This window comes from Megascapheus bottae, chromosome 3, assembly GCF_031878675.1.
Source record: "Megascapheus bottae isolate mThoBot1 chromosome 3, mThoBot2.hap1, whole genome shotgun sequence".
Classification (NCBI taxonomy): Eukaryota; Metazoa; Chordata; class Mammalia; order Rodentia; family Geomyidae; genus Megascapheus; species Megascapheus bottae.
This window is the reverse complement of record NC_143511.1, coordinates 39,805,724-39,828,285: the sequence shown is the minus strand read 5'-3', so window position 1 is coordinate 39,828,285 and position 22,562 is coordinate 39,805,724. Positions and strand designations below refer to the sequence as shown.

The 22,562-nt window shown below is 35.1% G+C and overlaps 1 protein-coding gene across 26 annotated transcripts in view; it reads left to right on the top strand.

Moving 5' to 3' along the window:
- Ptprd (protein tyrosine phosphatase receptor type D) overlaps positions 1–22,562 on the top strand; it is a 634,177-nt gene that overhangs the window by 431,888 nt on the left and 179,727 nt on the right. For 15 of the 26 annotated variants that reach the window (XM_090329963.1, XM_090329978.1, XM_090329983.1 and 12 more), the window contains exons 5-7: positions 18,537–18,725; positions 20,653–20,670; positions 22,324–22,434. In XM_090329963.1, coding sequence (XP_090186089.1) covers positions 18,537–18,725; positions 20,653–20,670; positions 22,324–22,434 — 318 coding nt within the window. The remainder of the gene's footprint in view (positions 1–18,536; positions 18,726–20,652; positions 20,671–22,323; positions 22,435–22,562) is intronic. The other 11 variants (XM_090329988.1, XM_090329980.1, XM_090329984.1 and 8 more) reach the window with 1 other exon arrangement.

Genomic DNA, 22,562 nt, shown 5'->3' with positions numbered 1-22,562 from the left:
AGCTCGTCTGTACGGGCTCTCTCTGTCTCTGTGCCTGTGTGCCAGAGTATCTGATGGCTACACAATACAGAATGTGTTCATTCATACATCAGGTGTTTGGCAGGCTGTTGGTTCTGGCAGTAGAAACAATTGGGCCCCAGGAACTAGGAAGTGTTTCACACTAATTGTCAGTTGTAGGGTTCACAACAGTAAACCCACTGCTCAATGACTTGACAAATTTGGACTTGTAAGATATTTACTCAAACCCAATCATCTACACAACTCACATGGCCCCCTTTTGTACTAAGATATGGCCAGTGTCAGTCTACCACAGAGAGAATAGTCAGGGGTAAATATCCTCATGAATGTTTTTGGCTTTGTCCCATCTTCCACACTTCTGCCCTTCTTAGGAACGTTATCAGGTAGATAATTACTGTCAAGTTTTGTTCTGTCTGATCCTTCTCTTTTGAGTTATTCATTACTTGGCTGATCCTATATCATCAGAATCTTCTGATGAGGCGCAAAAAAGAACCCCAGTTTATACTCGAAGGAGTATAATGAAGCCAGGGGTACTAAGAATACCTGCCTTACATTGCATTTAGTCTTCTTTCCATAACAATCTGGGAGAAAAGTGTATGCCAACCCCTGAAACATGTCTGGCTTTCAGAAACTCACTTTTCTCAACTCTGACACAGGAAAGCTAAGTAAATAAACACACTCCTCCTTTCCCCTTTTCTACAGACACAACCAAACTATACAATGGTTTTTCCCAGGTAAGAAAACCACATACTTTCCAAAGATCTACCTACTGTTCTATTCCATTTTGTCATCAGAATTGTGACTGTAGGTTAAACTTTAGTTGTTACTTGGAGGAAGCCATGCAAAGAGTTACACGTCCCCAGTTCACTGAGAGGCTCTCTTCATTCACAGAAGAAAATAATAGGGGAAGACTATAACCATTACTCATTTCCACCCTGAGTCTAAGCTACTACTTGAAGAAACAGTGTCCATTGACATGCCAATGAAAAAAAACCCTCTATGTACTTACTTGTTTTGTTCAAATGTGTTATATTTTCTCTGCGAGTAATTTGTTGAATTCCCAGAGATGAATTTTCTAGATCATATATATCAACAGAATCTCTGCTTATTTTCCTGACAGATATAACTTGATGTGAAATTTAGGGTCAACATTTGTAGATTGGTCATTTCATTCAGAGCATGGCATTACTACATCGTATAAATTTATTTTTAAACAAATGTTGTTGACAACTTTCAGGGAAAACCAACCAAAGATTGTTTTCCTCTCCTAGTGAGTGATTCAAAGTGACAACATTATCTCTTACCTATTATAGTCTGTTTATTCAGGCTGCAGACTGATTGTGTGGGTTTTGCGTCCTTGTTAATATTTTAAAGCACCATTGCCCCTCTTTTAAAAATAAAAGAAACAAGGACGATATGTACATTATATGCTGTTATCTCTATCAATGAGGATTTCAACTGTTGAAACCAAGATATCTATGAGGAACGGGGGGTGGGGGGAGGAGCTGGGAATAGCCCACAGAGATGTAACTAAATGGATTTGGGTGATAAAATCTTGTATAATGAATATTATCTGATGGGCAACAATCATAGGTGGCAGAAACTATTTTTCATGAATTTTGCTTTTGATTTGTTTTGGCCATAGTAAGGTTTGAACTTAGAGCTTCCCACTTTACTGATAAGGGACCATATGTACCACCTTACACCGCACCCCTAGCCCCTTCCCCTACCTCAGCCTGTCCCCCTGTCCTCCCCACCCCTTTGATTTTTTTTCAGAATCTTCAAACTTTTCTTGGGGCTGGCCAGGATTGTCTTGCCTACACTTCCTCCATAGCTGAGATCATAGACTAGCAGCATCATTCAGATTGTTGCAATTAACTGTTTGTTTGGGCTGCCCTCAAGCATAAAATATATTTGTGCTATCAATCTTTAGTACAAGGACAATCAAAATTAAAGCTTTCTCTCTTTAAGATAATATTTGAACTAATTATGAAAGAAAGAGAAAATATACAACAGGAATAACATTTCCGTCTAACAAAAACAACCTCCAAGTAATACAGTGTTTTATAGGAATCCTTTCAACATATATCACAGGAATGCCAAGAATGAAATAAACAATTTCAACTTCCAGGTCGAATAGGTGTTTGCTGTTGTTTTGTTTGACTGTTATGTAAGTTATAGGATAAAGTCATTATCGAAGTTGAAACAATGGAGAGATTTCTTTTCATACCCCACTTAGATGCTATTTTCTCCTTTCTCTAATCTAAAAGAGAAACAAAAGAACTTCTCCTAAGTCTGAGATAACATCTGCCTTGGTTGTTCTCAGAGTGAGTTCAGTACACCATGATAGCAAGTAAATCAGCACTGAAGATTTAAATATTATTCTGTACTGTATTGCTCTGTTCACCTCAACAATGATTTAGTTTTAGTTAAGTGGTTGGAAATATTGCTCTTTAAACAAATGTGGTATTATTTTTATGGTGACAAACATCTATCTGTGCCTTGAAACATAAGTGTGTGTTTCTATGAGACTGGTGAATGTAACTCATTTAATCCAGGGAACTATTCACTGGGCTTAAAATATTTAAAAACAAGTACACACAAAAAATACTGAATTCATAGGGTGTGTGTGTGTGTGTGTGTGTGTGTGTGTGTGTGTGTGTGTGTGTGCCTATATGTCTTTATGTGTGTATATGGATACATCCTGTTTTCTAAACAGGGTCTTACATTGTAACTTACGCTATCCTCAAACAGATTTTATAGCCCCTGGTAGACATGAACTCATAATTATCTTGCCTCTCCCTCCCAAGTGTTGGGTAACCAATGTGTGCAGCCACTTTTGGTTTAAAGTACAACTTTGAATTTTCTCTTAAAATAATACAACATTGTTATATTACTAGCAGTAATAATAACAGTTAAATTATCAAGCATTTGCTATGTAACTGATCTACTTTTCGATGCCTTACATGTATTTAACTGTCTAGTACTGTTCAAATGTGGAAGTATAATATACTGTACAGTACCTACGCTAATCACAAAATATTGAAAAATGCATATTGAATATAGCACTATTTGTTCAAGTGCTAAAGTAATGTGCAAGTTTACTGCACTAGAATAAAATGTTCTTGTATGAATTTTCCAAAAAATAAATATAGATGGAACCATTAATATCCAATTTTTGGAAATACATTGGAAAGTAGATGCACTTTCTTTTTATTCTTTGCATCTTTCAATGATTTGCCACTATGGTTTTTGTTTTTTACGTGAGTCAGTTCAAGTTAATTAGTGCTGTTTGTGTTAATGTTGTAGTCCTGCAGGGATGTTAATTTCTCTTAGTGCCTTCACTTTGGATTTGGATGTGAATGATGATCTGAATATTTACATTCTAAATAAAAGTGGTTGAAATGGTGACTTCTTTGTAGAACTGTATGACTTGGAGCAAGAGTTAAGAATAGCATCTTTCTAGCCAGTGGAGGTGGCTCATGCCTGTAATCCTAGCTACTCACAAGGCTGAGATTTGAGGATCGTGGTTCAAAGCCAGCCAGGGCACTAAAGTCCAAATGAGACTCTAATCTCCAATTAACCTAGTCTTGACCTGAAGAGCTCAGGGACAACGCCCAAGCACAGGGGTAGGTTGGTAGCTTCAAACTGAAGAGCTCCTGGACAGCACTCAGGACCAGAATTTGAGCCCCATGACCAACCAAAAAAAAATAATAATAACAATAGCATCTTTCTGTTGACATTCTTTTAAAAATTGCCTCTAAATACTGCATTTTTTTCCTTCAGCCCTTTATACACCTATTTAAGTAATTTCCCACAGGGTATATTTCTCACATTTATTACATTCTACTTCACCTTTCCTTGCAAAGTCAGTTATATTATTTTTCTCACGTGGCCTTTTTGTAAGATTAAATACTCTGCGCGCACACACACACACACACACACACACACACACACACACACATTAGCGTTTATATTTTATGTGACTTACTAACAAGCCAAGATATTACTTTAATAAAAACACACCTGGGATGTTTTTCAACAATTTGCTTGACTTAGAAAGTACATAAACATATTCCGCAGAATTCAGTGCATTAAATTCTGATGTAATAAGATTGGATAGATGAAGAAATTTATTTCATCATATTAAAAATAAACATAAATATGGGATAAAACAACTCCTGGATTAAACGTCTCTTCATATGAACTCAGTAGGGCCTCTGGGACCAAGAACTGTGAGTAAAAGGGAATAAATAAAATTAAATGTCAGCTATATATCACAGAATGTCAGATATACAGTAGCTTCTTGATAGGGATAAATAGGATAAATGTGAACAGTCAATTAAAAATTGTCTATCTTGTCAATAAATATATTTATAAATGAATGAAAAATATATATCAGGTGCCCGAGAAAGAGTAGAGGGTGAGCCACTATGGTCTTTGATCTGTTTCTGATTGTTTTTTCCTCTCAATAGAGGATATCACCACCTAAACTATGATTGGGTATGCTATACCCTATTATATTAAAATGCACCAGGATAGCTCACATCTCAGGAAGCTTTTTCTAGAAAGCTACTCATCATGTCCTATGAAAGATTAGGCTTCAAAGAAGAAGAGAAATATCAGTGTCATTTGAAAAATGAAAACAAAATCAAAACGAAAGAACTTACATGGCTTAGCAGTCATTGTCAAGGAGCACATCTGTCAGAATTCAAATAACTAATTTAATATTATGTTCAGTAGTAGATTTCTAACCAAATTCACCAGCACTGAAGGAAGGCCATAATAACCTTTTGGAAACAAAAAATCAAATGGAAAACATCTTTCAGTCACTGAACATTTTTTAACAATATTTTATGTTCTGAGTTAATTCCTGAAAGAAAGCTATAAAGTGTGCCTATTTGATTATCATCTTCCCATGAAACATGTCATGTATAATTTACAAAGCTGCATTGCATGTCATTTTATTTTTATAACAATAAATGCTTAAATAGCATTGGTGATTTTCGGGATCAGTGACTGAATTTCTTCCCTGCCCTTATGAATGCAGATACATTATTTACCCAGCAGCCTAGTAGCCATCATTATTGACACTTGGAGACACTTTAATCTTGCACTCGATATCAAACCATTCACATCTACTATGGAGAAAGCAGTGGGATATGTCGGCTTTCTCCATCAGTGAATTAAAGATGGAGACTTCTTTTCTTGTCAAGTTCCTGTCAATTTGTTAAGCATTAGAGATTGCATGTTTCCTAAATTTATAACAATATGTCAGTCTTTTGCTACTAAATGAAAATGAGCATCTCTGGGTTGTGTTTCATGTGTAAAGGAAAGGTTTATTCCATGAATGCCTAGAATATTCTCAATGGAAACTCAGACTTATTTCATTTGCACATCCTATGTTTACAGGCAACAACCATGAGTTGTCTCTAAGCAGCTTCTTAATGCTGTGTCTTCTTAAGAGTATAATGCAAATTCTTCTTCCTTTTATTCATTAAGCCATAGATTGTCAAGATGTAGTATTTCATGAGTTTCTTCCTAGGAACAGAGGAAATTGGTTGGCATGCTTATCTGTCTTTCAGATTTTAGGAGTTGAGTTTCTGGTATATTTACACATATATATGTATATACATGTATATAATATGTATATATGTATATATGTTGATATACACACATATATATGCATATGTGTATATATATGTACATGTATATGTATATATATATATATATATGATGCAATTGTATGGTTGTCTCCTTTCATTGTAGATTGGTAACTTGCAAAACCCTGGCAGCTCCATTCTAGGAGTGTTGAGCTCATTGTGTAAGCAGAAGCAGAGCTTTCTTACCTTCAACTTAAGACAAAGTACATAGAAGGCAAATGCTTTTTAAATTCTGTGCCAGTTCTTCAGGTAAAAATGAGTTTGTTGTGCATTTGGGTGATTCTTACATTGTGCTTGGTTCTGTATCCCACCCTACAGCAACTATTCTGGCCAGAATCTAGCTTTGCTCAGAGCATTGTGCCTCAAATAGTCTATGAATATCTATCATATATTCTCAGAAAAATATGATGGATAATCTGCTTCTTTATTAAAGATTTTATTAACATTGATTTTTACAACATATTTCAAATGACTTGTTTAACAAACAGGTATTCAAGAAGGGAATTTCTTTATATAATTACTGGCACTTCGATTTTAGAACATAATCAAAATTAGGCTGAGGGTTTGTATGTCATAGATACATATTAATCTATGTAATAAAACATTATGTCTATAGAGTCATAAATTTTTATGTCTATGTAGTTGTGTTTATATTTCCAGTACCATGTCCATAGCATTGGCTATGCAATTATTGAGTCCTCGCTCTTGTACTGTTTGGATCTAATAGCCACAATATCCACATAATAAGGATACCATGGGCCTTTTGTTTCTTTGGTCTTGACTTGTCTCACTCAACATGATTCACTCTAGATTCATTCACTTTCTGCAAATGCCATTATTTTATCTAGTCTGTTAGCTATGTAGAATTCCATTATGTGTGTGTGTGTGTGTGTGTGTGTGTGTGTGTGTGTGTGTGTGTGTACTTTTAACATGAATCTTCAGATTATCACCAAACCCTGTAAAATTGGTCTTGATATTCTTTTATTACAACTCTTTCTGAAAATCCTAGCATTTTATTTTTGATTTAAATTTGCTTTCCCTAGAATTATCTCAGAAGTCTCACATACAGCTCATCTCTATCATTTTGCATTCACTTGGTGACCCTCCACACTGCAATTAACATGGGACTTTCAAAGTAAAAATTTGATAAGAAATAGGCACTTCATTACATATGGCTATAAAGATTTAAATGCCTCTAAACTCGTGTGGCTTTTATTTAACTTATGGTTACTCTTAGAAATGGCAATTGTGAACCACAATTCTTTATTCATCTTCTTTTCTAACTTGCTGATTTAATGCTACACAAAGGGAAATTAAAACTTGTAGAACTAGAGATTATAGAATTTTAACTCATTTATCTTTGGGTGCTGGTTTGGGGCCATTTTTGGTTATTTCCTCTGTTTGTTTGGTTTTCTTTTTGTGTTATTTTCTGGAATCCTCACCTCTGTAAGTATTGTTAGCATTATAATAATTCAAAAGTTAATAAACATTTTTACTTAAGTTTGTTTTTAAATATGATATTTCTTTCATTGGTAAGTAGAGAAAGAGAAGAAACTATAAACTGTAATGGGAAGTTTCTTTGTTCTTTGTTTTTTGTTATTTGCGTAGAGTTTGCTAGTCTTGGGGCTTGATCTCTTGTCCCTGAGCTTCTTTTGCTAAAGGCTAATGCTTTCCTTTTTGAACCATACCACCACTGCTAGCTTTTTCTGAGTAATTTATTAGAAATAAGACTCTTACAGACTTTTGTGGCAGATTGGCTTCAAACTGTGATCCTCAGGTCCCAGCCTCCTCAGTCGCTAGGATTACAGGCATGAGCAACTAGGAACTTCTTTTTTTTATTTACTTAAATTCACTGTAATATAGTGATGCAGACAGAAGACTTTGCTTTCATTGTTGTATAATGTTTCAGAGGTCTCCAGTTGTACAAAACTAGCCAAAAGTAGAGTCAAGAATAAAAAAACCCTCTTTCGGATGTTTATGATTTTCTCGTGTAAAAAGAAACAAACATGTTACATTGTACTTATAAAGTTAGTTATTGAGTCCTTTGTACAACTACTTTGTGACAATAAAAATACAGTTTATTCACAGAACTCCCCAGCAATTCCACTACTTGGCATTTACCCACTCGTCCAGAAATAAGGACAAACTAAATCCACTAGCACAACGATGTTCATTGCAGCACTATTTACCATAGCAAAGATATGGAACCAACCCAGATGTCCCTCAGTTGATGAGTGGACCAACAAGATGTGGTATTTATACACAATGGAATTCTATGCTGCTGTCAGAAAGAATGACATCGCCTCATTTGTAAGGAAATGGAAAGACCTAGAAAAAATCCTATTAAGTGAAAAGCCAGACTCAAAGGAACATAGGCCCAATAGTCTCTCTCATTTTCATAATCAGTAGAAAACTTGGGTTCTCCTAGCAGAGATTTACAATACAACAAAATCTAGAGACATAGGCCAAATAGTATGACATTAAATGTAAGGACCTCCAGGATAAGGAAGCAAAACCCATATAATGAGTGATTGTTGTCCTTAATGTACTATGTTATCTGATAATATAATTAATGAACTGACATTTATCTTCTGTTTTAGATAATCTCTTTCTGAACTAAAGTAACTCCTGAAATAAACAGCAACATTTTTCTATATTTTTCTCATAATTTTACTCATATGGTTTTGATAATAGCATAATGGCTAAATTTTGCTAGGAAAAGTTGCCTTAGCTTTTATCACATTGCCTTATTCTTCTCTTTTCAATCCCTTGTTCAATTTACTCACAGGAAGATTGATTTTAAATATTATGGTCACTGATGTCAAAACAGTACAAATTATACCCTGCTGCCATCTGGAATGTTGAAAGTAAAAGCCTTATTTACACTGCTCTCTTTAAGGAAAAATAAGTATTTTCTCTTTCTTCTTCATGGACTACATTCTGGGAGGAAAGTTGATCTTGTCTGTAACTTCATAAGGTGGTTTGGTCTAGGAGATGATTAACTTGAAACATGATTGTGGTTCCCCTAAATCTTCTGCCTCCTACTCTGACACCATCATCAGTCTGCTCATTTAACACAGATAATCATTATCAGCCCCATTCCTGCAAAGACACCTGAGTGACCTCTGTTTGTTGGGTGGATATGTCAAACGTACCTACTACTGATAATTCTGTCAAGTTAGAACTCTTTCTAGGTAATTACATACAAATAAAGAATAGTCAGGAATGTAGTCAATGATAAATTGGTGGCCTCTAGGGAAATTATTTGATAATTAATATTTGTTTTCTTATGTTCCATTTTCTTCGAACTTTTGTATGCATGTGTGTACTGGTTTTGAGTCTTGAGTCCAGGGACTGGACACTGTCCTTAAGTTTTTCACTCAAAGCTAGTGCTCTACCACCTGAGCCACAGCACTACATCTGACTTTTTGGTGCTTAATTGGAGATAAAGATTTAATGGAATTTCTTTCCTGGCCCAGATTCAAACCATTATCCTCAGATTTCAGCCTGCTGAGGATTACAGGTTTAAGACACTAACACTTGGCTACCCATGTACCTTGGTTTTTTAACCCATAAAAAAAGAAACATGTATTATCTTTAAGTAGCTGTAAAAAGGCATTGCCAGGCAACAAAGCAGCGTATGAATACAGTATATCATGATCAATGCCACCTCTTTTAATATTCTCACCTATCCCTCCCAACCTATCTATTCTCTCACTCCTCTAAATTTTGAATATTTTTGCCCTTGTGACTTAGCAATTTAGGAATATAATGCATCTTAATCTGTGTTACCTCTTCAACATTTTCTCTCCCCTTTGATCCACCCCTTCCCTTACTTTTCTAAATTTGGTGATATAGACAATGAATTCTTGACTACTTTCTCTCCTCCTTCACCACTGTATTCTTTTATCCCTTTCCCCTTGACTTCCCCTCTCTTACCTGAATCTCATTTCCTGGTGCTTATTTTGTTCAGCTTTGACTTATCAGACATGGAAATATTATATCTCTACATAAACCAGTGATAAATGCATAAAGAAGTCAATGGGTGTGTATCAAGAGGTACATTTTGTAAATGTGGCACATCTTTAAAATTCCTGTTATTTCCCATGAACTGTTGGTGTGTAATCCTTTCTACTTAAAAAAATGACTACATATTCCATTTTTATTGTGCTTGTAATCTAATTAAGACCCCATTGCTCTTTATTTGAAGAGAATTTGGCAAGACAAAATTGTTACAAAATAAAGTTAAATGAAAATGCCCCAAATACAAAAATAAAAGACTCAATATTACTTCATTTTTTATTTGAACCAAGTAATTAGATTTTAATTTAATTTTTAATTTATCTATTAAAAATAAAAAATTTGCAAACATATTTCTATCTTCAAAAAACCCTGAAAAAAGCTAAAACACTTGTATTTTAGGGAAGTGGTCATCATAGCACTTTGTAGTTTATAAAATGTCTCATTAGTCCAATGTGATGTTCTTGCTAAATTCCATTCTCTAATGGATGTGGATTGGCTCTTTAGTGCTGAATCATTAATAGGACCATTATGTTAGCCTGTGAGGACATTGTGCCAAGGTATTTTGAATATGGAAAAATACTTCTTGCTTCATCTTTTCTTCCCTTCCTGGGGCTTCAACTTAGGGCTTAAATTCTGGCCTTGAGGCTTTTGCTCAAAGCTAACACTCCATCTCTTGGGCCATAGCTCTACTTTTGTTTTTTTTTTTGGTGCTTAATTGGGGGCTAAAAGTCTCATAGATTTTCCTGTAGGGACTCATTTTGAACTATGACTTTCAGATCTCAGCATCCTAAGCATCAGGAGCAGCAGGAATTACAAGTATGAACTGGAGATACTCTGCTTGTTTTCATGTTTTTTAACAATATTTTAATAGTCAAGATGATTATGAGCAAAGGACATTGTATGGATACACAGTGAAACTCCTGTCTATGATGTTTTTTCTAATTAAATGTTTTTGTCAAGTATTTATACATAGGGACTATACTTTTCTAAGTCAGGTTAAAAGTACAATGCTTCTTGGTCAATGTTACTCCTTAATTTTCCACCATTTTCCCCCTCCTGTCCCTATCCACAAGTTATATAGCTCATTTTTATACAGTGTACATTGAATATAATGACTGTATTTTCTCACCCTACCTCCTTTAATTCCTGTATTTACATTTTCCTCCCTCCTCCCAAATATTTTTTTTTTGCCAGTCCTGGGCTTGAGCTCAGGGCCTGAGCATTGTCCTTAGACTTTCTCAAGGCTAGAACTCTACCACTTGAGCCTCTGCACCACTTCTGGCTTTTTTCTATGCATGTGGTACCGAGGAATCAAACCTGGGTCTTCATGTATGCTAGGCAAGCACTCTACCACTAGGCCAAACTCCCAGCCCCAAATATTTTTACTTCCTGGTATTTGTTTGGATAAAAACTACTTACCCTCCTTTGGTCAGTTTCTTTGTCCATAAATGCAATGAGTCTTGTACATGTATTATGTCTAGTTTTATTTTAGATCTAGTTTCCATATATGACAGAAAACATGTGCCATGTTAGGTCATGTAGACATACGGTCAAAAGGCATACAGACTTTTTAATGTGACCTACTTTTTGAAGAATTTATACTTAATTCTCTGTCTGAATAATAAAAACAAACCAATAAAAATCATTCACAACTCTCCTAGCAGAGGATGACAATAGCTCAAACGCTATGTACATATGGTCATATAGGATGAGATTAAATAAAATGAACTCCAGGAAATGGAAACAAGAGGTTTATCTCTGTGATTGTTGTTCTAAATGTACATTTCTCTACTTTTCATTTCTCTACTTTTCCTCTATAGTAAATCTCATGTGGTTATTGTATCGGACTTTGTTACCTGGTATATTATATATGTTTATTTGTGTATTTGAAGTATGGAAGGGAAGGGGGTAAAACAGTATGATTGGGAGGGGTGGGGGGAGGAAGGGGAACAAAAACATGACAAGTGGTATCAGTGTGCAAGAAGTAATGAACCCACTATCTAATGAATATCACGGATGTGCCTGCATACATTACCCTGACAATTAATGAAAAAGGAAAAAATATCATTCACGATATAGCTTTGCTATCCCAATTGTTAAAAAGCACTTTTTAAATTTATTTTTGGGACAAATTATTTGACAATATCAATTATCTTTATTTGCACTGTTGTTTAATGAAAGAACACAAAGCTCTTGTTTTCTAAAGGAGAAATGAGGGTATTCATAAATTTTGAAGCTGTTACTTGGCAAGGTTCCAGTTTTCTAAATACACTAGCATATCTACATAATCTCTGTTCTAGAGGATTTGTGTGGACAGTTTTCTTATTTGAAGCTTATTGTCACAGCTCTTGTTATATCAAGCCTTTGAGCTGCATACCTCTACTTAGACCTATTACTGGAGCTTGGTTTAAAGTAAGTGTGTTCTATACTGGCATTTTACTAAATGCAAGTCACTAGTGTGTTAGGCAGTGGTAGGCAGATTTAATGTATTATCGCATTCATTCCTTCTATCTAAGAACTACTATTATTATTCCCACACAATTGAATTATCTTGACAATACAATCAAATCACAACAATGTAGAGACACTAGATTACTTCATACTCAATGCCTGGCCCAATCTGATACAAAAGAGGCCTTCAATAAGTATTTATGGAATGGTTTTTTGCTGTCTATTGACTGTCCTGTGTTGTTTTCTTTTTTTGAACCAGTAGCCCAAAGGCTCAAATTATCAGTATACAAAAAACTTTCTATAAATGCCATGTTTTGCGAATACGTTATGTAGTAATTTCATTTGACCTTCTTAGTATTAACACTTATTCTAATTATTTCAAGATAATTTGCCTGTCTTCTTAAATGTAAAAAGCCATTAGCTTTATGTTGCATAAAAGATAACTAGACAAGTACAGTTCTATTACTTTGATTTAATCAAACAGCCAGCATGTTATCAGTTTTTTTTAATTTTTTTCTTATGATAATACAAACTTCCCATCTCAGTCTTTTCACCTCTCAAAAGAAAAGAATCACTCTTTGTACATTTATATCATGTATCTCTAAAACTTAAAGGTAGCCAATGGCATAAGATGACTTGCTCCTGCCAGCCAAAGATGGCACACTATTCTCTTAAACATTCAACAGGTGACTAACTCCTACTTACTTATTGCTATCAACTTAAACATCAAAAATCAATTTTCTTTTCTAGAGAGGCGAAGAGTAAAACATATTTTCTTGTGTTTTAAATCCATTTCAATGTGTTCACCCAAGATTTTGCCATGTCATTCCAATTTTAATTTTTAGGAATGTACACCAATATAGGCTAGAAGTCCACTTATCAAAAAGAAGAAATCAAGAACGAAATGACTAGTATTTCTCATGAAGCAACTGCAGTAAGCAAGTTTAAGAGAAAATTCATGCACATTGACTGTCTCAAGGGATCAGAATCCTTTGCTGGCTAAATAAAACTAAACCCTGTAAAAAATAAACACTCAGTAGCAGTCACTTTTGTGAACCTGTAAGCCAACTATTACTTAATACACTTAAAAAAAATAGAAAAGAGTTGGATAAGCCTTTTTCTGTAATCCTAGCTCATTGTGAGTCAGAAGTAGGAATATCTCTTGTTTGAGGCCAGGCTAAGCAAGGTTGTTAAGACCATATCTTAAAAGCAAAATAAAACCTAAGTTTAGGGGTGGGAAGTGGGCCTACCATTTCCTTTGGAAGAGTGCTTGGCTCGTAAGTATGAAGCCAAATGGTCACCCCCAGTGATAAGATAAAATAAGTTACGGTATGAAATAAAATAGGATTTTAAAGATTATATTTTGCCTCCTGATGGGTTGATACTCATTTTGAGATCAAATGTGTCATAGTTAGTTATTTAAATGAGTGCCACTGAATAAAGCTATTAGGAATTGCATTGTTTCCTAAGTGAGCCCAGAAACGATTGTGAAGTCATTCACAACATCTAATTTTGAGTATTTGTTAAACACCTAGGACTCTTAAGAACATAATACAAGGTTACTGCATTTTAGGAGCTTAATGCTTTTCCATGTATATTGTGTTTATTTGTGTTCCCTGTTTGGGGGGGGGTCTTTGGAAGAAAACTTACTATTAATTGTTTGGAACTCAGAAGAATTACTGTGAAAGACAAATTATCTAAGAGGAAAGCCTGCTGTTTATTCCCCCAAATTCAAATTCTATTTTCTTTTACCACCATCCTTGGAAAGGCGTATTTTACTAATGACGTCTAAATGTCCAGGTATACCTGTCAGATCATTCAGTGATGCACTTACAAAACCATACCATTGCTTGACATGATTTTTCTTCTAAATATGTTTATGGAAAATCTGATAACCTTTTGTTACTTTTTTCTAAGGACCATGACCTTCACTGAAAACTTCTTTAACCCATTTAGGACTAAAATCCAAAGACTCATCTGGTTGTATTTACTGTGCAAAAGTTCTAGCAAGATCTAGCATAAAGGACCATCTTGGGGTCATTCTCAGCAGTAAGTGGGTAGGAAATTTTGTCTTTCCTGGTTTTCTTTCAAATATGAGACATTCAGGATTTGTAGAATTGAGGCTAAAGTAAAGGCATCATTAAAATTGTTTGTGGGTGAAAAAATGAAAGCAAAGCGGCAGCTGAAGCGAACAAATTATGCAAAAGCTATTATTTGATCATTTACAGATATCTAAGGCAAGACTCTCTTCAAAGCAGTGACAGACATTTTTATCATTGATACCTTTAAAGTCCAGGGAAGGTCATGAGTTGTTAACAAGTTCAAGAGCAATGAAAGTTAACTCTGAAAAATGCTGACATTCGTGTCTCTTTTTCCTTAATGGAATTGAAGGTTTCATATCAGCATATTTCATTAAGGTACAAACAGATTCAAAGAATGGGCTCTATTTCCAAGTCTTTATAGCTGCCATTCCAAACAATCTATGTATGCCTCTCCGATTCGCTAAGCACAAGTAGGTAGTCATCTGCCCTTTAATGGCCTCTCAAAATGACAGACCAAATGGCTTCATGAAGGTCAAGTCTGATTTAAATTGTGGTTGAATTAGTAGCTAATTCTGCATGATTGGATATTAATATGGAACAGTGGTAAGTGAGGCACTTTAAAGCTTAATGAGCACATTAATGAATAGGACAAAATGTTTTTCTTTTCACCTCATGGAAAAGTTTAAAGCTATGAACATATTGACAAATTTGTTAATTTCTGATAGCTGTTTTTTCGTCCCCATCAAAGTAGACTTGGTTAATATATTGAGGGTATGTATTAGATTCTCCAGTTCCTAGTAATATTCATTTGATAAGCTGTCAAAGTTGACGTTATCAAATGACCAAGGCAGTTTTATATAAATCACTAATAAATGTAAGGCCAGCAGAAAATAAAAAAAAGCAATTAACATCTTCTAAACTACACCCACTGAGATAAGCATTCCAATTAGAAAATTCATTATTTCTGCAGTTCATTTTATGTTGAATACTGAGTTTTATTGCCAAATACCTGATAGTCAAATTGGAAAGGAGCCACAACTGTCACTGTGTAACAGCTCTGGCTATTCCAATCTCTTACATTGTGATGTTGCTCATGAAAATTTAATGAAGAAAGTGCATTCATAAAGGTTCTGTGCAAAGAGGGGCATGGATGGAATTTAATTACTCTTATTAAAAATAAGAAAGGAATGCTTTTTACCTTCTCTGTCCAATTAGTATGCAAGAAAGATTATCTTTGTTGTGTATTGGCATAAATGGGGAAGAGGCTCTGGAGTCTTCTTTATGAGCCAACGAGGAAAAGAAAGGTCATACTAATGTATTAGGCTACTTTCAGGAGGGCACAAGTCAATTTTGTCAGATAGCCCCAAGGTGAGAACTTCATTTCTTATAAATGATTATTAAGTCTAGATTTCAGTCTTAAGCCTTTGACACTTGCTACTAATCAGCTTTGAATATTGGCTTAGTTGTTCTGAGAAAGAAAAATGTATGTAGAAGAAAATGAATGACTAACAGAGCATTATTTAGACATGTAAAGGTAACTAAGAGTGGAGCACCGGTAGGGAGCTTTCAATGCACTGGGGAATATAGGAACCATGCAGAATCCCAAGGTGGCTTTATTATTATTATTATTATTATTATTATTATTATTATTATTATTATTGTGGAAGATAACATTAAAATCTAAGAGCTTTGTGAGAAATTAGCTGTATAATGGAGGCAATGTAATTGAGTTTGGACTACTTGAGGCAAATTATTATTATCCTTTGAAGCATTTTGTATCAGTGATGCCAAGGAAGAAATTTACTGACAAAATTTCTGTGGAACAGCAGCTATTGATCTTTTCCCCCTATCTCTCTCCAACAACATTAAAAGTATGCTGTGTATATAAATATATTGATGAAACCTTTAAAGACATGAAGACCCCCCGGATGAAATTCAAGTGAGCTACATTATTAAAATCTGCATAGCCTAATTTGCAAGATACTACTCCTTGTTCCATTTTTAATACTTAACTTTCCCTTGGAGACTTGAAACATCATCTTGAAATTCTACTCTTTCCCAGGGTCTCTGACACTTGGCCCACTGTGGACTTCTGCTTGGCTGACGACAGATATACATTTGCATACAGTTACTGTCTCATTAGCAGAGATACACTGTGTTCAGCTTAACTAGAATATACTTTGTTCCTGTGAACTGTTTTAAAGTGTGTGTGTGTGTGTGTGTGTGTGTGTGTGTATTTATTCATTTAGGTTTGGTTTTACTTGGATTTTAGCCTTACTCCTTAAGTACATGGGACTAAAATAATCTTATAAATTCAGGTGTTAAATTTAACAAGTGATAGCATCTTCTATTCATTCGAGGCAGTTGGTCAGAAATTGTCTTACCTGTTCCTGCACAAAAGGAGACATTTTAGCTTATTATTTAATCAATTTTTTCATATTATCATCTAAGACTGTTGTTTGGGAAACTTAGTGTTTTCTTTGAGAATTTTATTCTTCAGTAACATCTTGACACACTTTCAAGATTCATGTTCTGAAACTCTGAGGCCTTAAGTATTCTGTTGGTTGCCTTCCTCTTCCTCAATTTCTGAGAACTAGGAATCATTTTCTTATAACTATTTAGATAGATTCATACTAAAGCTTGGTAGTCATTAGAGTTTATCATAAAATCTGGTAATCTAGATCAGTGTGAAAGATTGAAATGCAAAGGAGCCATGAAAGAACTGATGGTAACAGGGAAAAAAATAAACTGAGGATGAATACTGAGCACAGGGCAGTGGTGTAGTATCTCTGAGAATGGAAAGAATGAACATAATTGTGGGAAACTGAAATAATTTCATGAAAGTAAATTGAGCTGGATTTTTTCATAGAGGCACAGAAAAATCCAATGACATAGTTTGGGGAACTGTGAGAATTCAGTGTGGATAAAAGAAAAGTCTCCTATGGACACAGTGACACTTAAGAAGCTGAGAAAAGAAAGCACTAATAACTGACTTTATTCACCAGGTGTGGGTGACTGATTTTACACAGTAGGCCATTACACAAACAGAAGCGAATACAAAAAGGTCTGACTAAGTACTCATTGTAGTCCTTAAAATGAAACTTCTATAGTAGAAATTAGAACTGAAAGTTAGTAAGATTCATAGCATAAACTATGGATTCATTCATACATCATACTGAACTTATGTAAGCTCAGAAAAAGCTAAATGTTATATCTGATGTTTTACTAATATATGCTCAATCGAATTGACACGTTTAAGTCATTTTTGGATCGGCAAATCACAAAAAATTCATGAGGTGTTGAGTGGTTTTAATGAACACCAGACCCAGTTGGAAATCAACTGTCTCATAATAGTTTGCAAACAATTGACCACTATCTCACTTGAATAATCATAACACATGTCATGCTAAAAGTCCTGCAATTCTTAGTTACTGTATACCTTTCTTATTCTTGCTAGAGGAGTTGGTTATGTAGGCTGTCAATTAGAATATGTTTGTGTCATTTAAGTAAACTATAATTGACAAATATTTGTTGTCTAGAGAAGTTTTCATGTTGACAGAGAAAAATTGACTAGGGATGAATTTGAGATTGAAAATGCAACAAATTTGACTTGTTTGTTTTTGATTTTTGCGGGGGGGTTGAGGTTTCTTCTTTGAGGTTTCTTTATAAGGATCTGTACAAATTGAATTTCAACTTTTAAATTACTGAAAAATGCTACAGGTTTTTGGAATTTCTGCTTTTTTGTCAGTGATAAGGAATGGTTAATTATTGGTAAAAGTACCACCAGACAATTTTACGATCAATTGAGTTTTCCTACAAGAAATTTGAGTTAAACTTTATGCATGTTTGAAAAATTCATATAGCTATTTCTAAATATCTGAGTTGATCCTCTTTTTACTTTACTCCCTGTGCTGGCCTGATTGGATTTCATTATTTAGCCCGAGTAAAAACATTCCTATGTCAATATCTAGACTTAGGATGTGAGCATCTTTCTTAAATCCCCTCTGCCCCCCCCCCCATTCATTTGTCTGACTCAGCCAACTTGATTCCTTTCTAAAGCCCCAGTGCAGATCGAAGCCTCCTTCGGAACTTTTAAAAGAACTGGATGAATCCTGACAGTTTAGACCATCTGCTAATTTCTGTCCTTCTACACAGGTAGTTTATTCTGAGGCTCAGTGATAGTCATTGAGAAGCTATCCTAATCTCATTGTGCCATGGTACCTGGTTTATATTAATGCTCAACAAATTCCCAAATAAGGTCAGAGGAGAGATGGATGGGAAAGCTGAATCTGGGGCATGTGACTGCACATAACTTTCGTATTGTTTCTTTGTCTTGCAGAGGACCAGATTCCCAGAGGCTTCCCTACCATTGACATGGGCCCACAGTTAAAGGTGGTGGAGCGTACACGCACCGCCACCATGCTTTGTGCGGCCAGTGGTAATCCGGATCCAGAAATCACTTGGTTTAAAGATTTCTTACCTGTCGACACAAGCAACAACAATGGTCGTATTAAGCAGCTACGATCAGGTAGGGTCGTGTTACTGTTTCTATTGACTCCTAAAGAATTTCTTTTAAATCTTTCTCAAATTTTTTTTGAAATTTTAATTTTCTTTCTTTTTTTTTAAGTTCTAGGTATTGATTTTCCTCCCTCTTCTCTTTCTCTGTTCTTTAATGTGTTGTCTGTGTATGTGATGTCATGGCCTGACATGGTCTTTCTTCTCTCTGTGTCTTCTGCAGCTTCTGTTCAATCCACATTGCTCACTCTGCTGTGACTGTAGTTTAATATTTTTTTAAATGACTGCTTTGCTGCAGTATTTGATGGATCCATTTTCTCCTCTTTCTTTCTTCTCTCTCTGTTTTCCTTTGAAACAAATTTATTTCAACATTGGACTTTGTTCAGAACCTGCAAGGAGTTCCAATGGTTATATCCATTCAGAAACCAAACGTTCCTACTAAACAAACAGAAAAGGTTGAACTTTATTAAAGTGTGTTTTCTGCTGTCTTTCTGCCTTTGAACTCATCCAAAAGTACCAAAGTTTAGTAAGTTCGGTCACATCTGCTTTCTTTTCACTAATATATAAACCATAGAATTGTTATCTCATGACACCCAGATGTATTTTTAAGGCCTTTTCTAATCACCAATCCTGTATTTCTATCTGAGTGAGCATATTAGATATGAGTGAGCATTGTCCACACTCTAGCCACAGTAGTGTGTACCCACATTCAAGGTTTTGAACCCTCTCATGACTGGATCTACAGAAGTCTGCTTTTGGTATAGATTCCAGCTGTTGCTGTTTTCTCTCTTTACCCTTTTTCTCCTCCCCCAATCCCCTCTCAAGTTGACTCCTATGCTCTCAATAGATTAAACATATAGATCATTCTAAATATCTTAAGTTTTCGAGCCTGTCCCTAGGTAAGTTCTCAGGGACATATACTAATAAGCTGTTTATGGTAACATTGGTAATAATATTGATAAAGATTCTAAGTTGTTTAACTGCCTGTCTTCCCAGAATTCTCAGCTTTTGACCTGTCCTGTGATGTTAAAGCGTCTTGTTAACTGCCTTTTCTTGCTTGTTGTCAGCAGAATTGTGTAGATTAGCATTCTGTTTTTATAAATAAAGAAGTAATTATTCACATGTAACATAGATGATTTAGAATAATAAAGCTTTAACTCTGAAAAAATTGTACCAAATTATAAGGAATATAATAATATTTTTATGCTGTCTTTCTTCTCTCCGTATTTAAATCTCCAGAATCTATTGGTAAGTGCTTAGTTCTGAAGCGCACTTCACCCCCCACTAATTTCCATATGCAGATTATTATTATTAATAATTTTAATAAAATGCATGGCATGCATTTTACTAACTGTCAGTGTAGATACCAGAACTCTGTAGTGCCGTACACTTGCACACTTCCACAGAACTATTATTGTAAGAACACTGTATTAAAAACTAAAATAGTACAGAAGTTATATCACACAAATATAGCATAGTAACTAGTATAAGATATCCAACCAATAGTATTTGTTTCTAGTCAGTCCTTAGTATTTCCTATGATGGTGTATATATATATGCTTAATTATATATATACTTAAATAGCTTAGCCAATATTTTCCCAAACTATGTCTCTTTTGAAATATTGCATAATCCCATTTTATGGATATAAGGCCTATAAGTCATTGTTCTAACCCTAAGTGACCCCAGACCTAGGTACTCAGTTGTTTCTCTGAGAAAGGCAATGCTGCTTATTATGGTCTTTGCCCTCTGTGGTATAATGCAACTTGCTTTTTTATGATCTAATAATTTGTTTTACCAGTATAGTAATTCAAGTTTCTTTTAAGACCTTATTTAATTCTGTAAACCTAATTTAATTCTTCTCCCCAGCCCTAGCCTCCTTCTTCTCGTACTAATGCTTCTTCTTTCTAATCTTATTTGCATTCATATTATCCACCCAGGTGGTACACCAATAAGAGGTAAGAGTGCCGATCTAACTTTCACAGAATGATCTTACTCATTCTTCCTGTCCTCTCATCCCTCTCATCTTTGTCTTGTTTTCAAACCATTCCAATAACGTCCATCAACTTGATTTGTTTTTCCCCTTTGTACTGTTTGGTTATGATTCGTGATTCTCATATTGTGGACTTTCCTTTCCTTTTCCCTCTTTGTTTTGTTCATTTCTTCCTTTATGAAAATGATTCTTTCTGTTGTGATATGCTTCAAAGAAAGCATATCCAGGTCTTTTGACCACAGACCAGTCACAGCGTACCATCTGTCCCTTTTTTTTCTTCTTCTCTTCTTCTTCTTCTTCTTTTTTTCTTTTCTTTTTTCTTTTTTGTTTTTGTCTCTTTTTTTCTTCTTTTTCCTTTTTTTTTGTCCAACTGGAGGAAAAAAAAAGATCATTTTTTTTTCTTCCTTAGCTTCTTTTTTTCTGGACCAAAGCCAACGAGGTCTGAAAAACAGTAGCAGACATGCAGAAGACAGCCTGGACCCTCTGCTTTTTGTCTTTATCTTTCACAAGGTTTTTGCTTTTGTACTTCAACTCCTTTTTCTCTTAATGTCTTAAAAGTCAAAGAATGACTCCCCTTTCCACCTGACCCCCCCCTCCCACAACTCGCCTACAATCTGACAGCAATGCTTTTTTCTCCACTTCTTTTTTTTTTCTTGGATACTCAACTCTGGATTTTTGGATCTTCTGTCCTTCAGGCTATGGAAACAAGGTGCTCGGTGTTTCTTGGTGGTCTATGTGATATTACCGGTTTTTCATACTTTGATTCAATGTTTATTCCTTTTGTAATTCTTCTTTTGTATTTTTCTTGGGGTTTTGTGACACCTCACTGCTAATCCCACTGGTGGATTTTGATGGGTGTCGTAGGGGATCCGCCTGCAGGTCCTCAAGCAGTGATTGGTTGGTTCTTCCTGGCTGGCCTAAGCCGTGATTTTTAACTTTTTAAGAAAAAAAAAATCTAATGCAAATGCTCTTTGTTTTTCAGCAAATGTAATACATGATTGTAAGTTGTTGGCAAACTGTCTTTCTTTTCTTAAAAATCTGCATGTCTTAAGGGAGTTTTGTTTCTTTAAGTAATATTTTGATAATTGATAATGACTAATTTTAATCATTTTTGCTTTGTGCAGCCTTTTTCTTTTTTGTGCTTGCTGCGTATTTTTGGCTTTCTTCAGCAGAAGACTTTCTTGAAAACCCAGCCTGTTTTTGTTCTTTTTGAGCGTACCTATCTTTGGCGCCACTTTTGATATCAAAATGGAACAAAACAAAACCAAAAAAATTAATATTTTGTTTTATTTAAAAGCCATACTTTCTTGAAGCAGTCTCACCCATCTTCATTTTATTAGTCTAGGAAATAAGAGTGTTAATTATGACTAGATTTCTTGCTTGGGAAAAAGAGATATTGTTTTCTTATGCTAGCATTGATGATGTAAAATAAAAATAATCTCTCTATGTTTTTCTCATCGCATCATTTTCTGTCTGTACAACTTAGCGAGAGATTGAATCGACGCTGAGCGGATCTTCGCTTTGCAGGGCTTTTCATATTGTTAAGAGCTTTAGCTTTACGAATGGTGAAAAACCTGCTCTAACCATGTCTTTGGCAATATATTTTATATCCGCACAGGAGCTCTTCAGATCGAACAGAGTGAAGAATCTGACCAAGGAAAATATGAGTGTGTTGCTACGAACAGCGCAGGCACTCGCTACTCTGCCCCTGCCAATTTGTATGTCAGAGGTAGGAATGACATAACCCTGATGCAGCTTCTCCATTAACTCTCAGGGGGAATTGAGGTAGTCTCAGGGCCTGTGTGATACTTGCAGTGTACAATAAGTAGATTTGCTAATGATTCCAGTAGCTAAAGC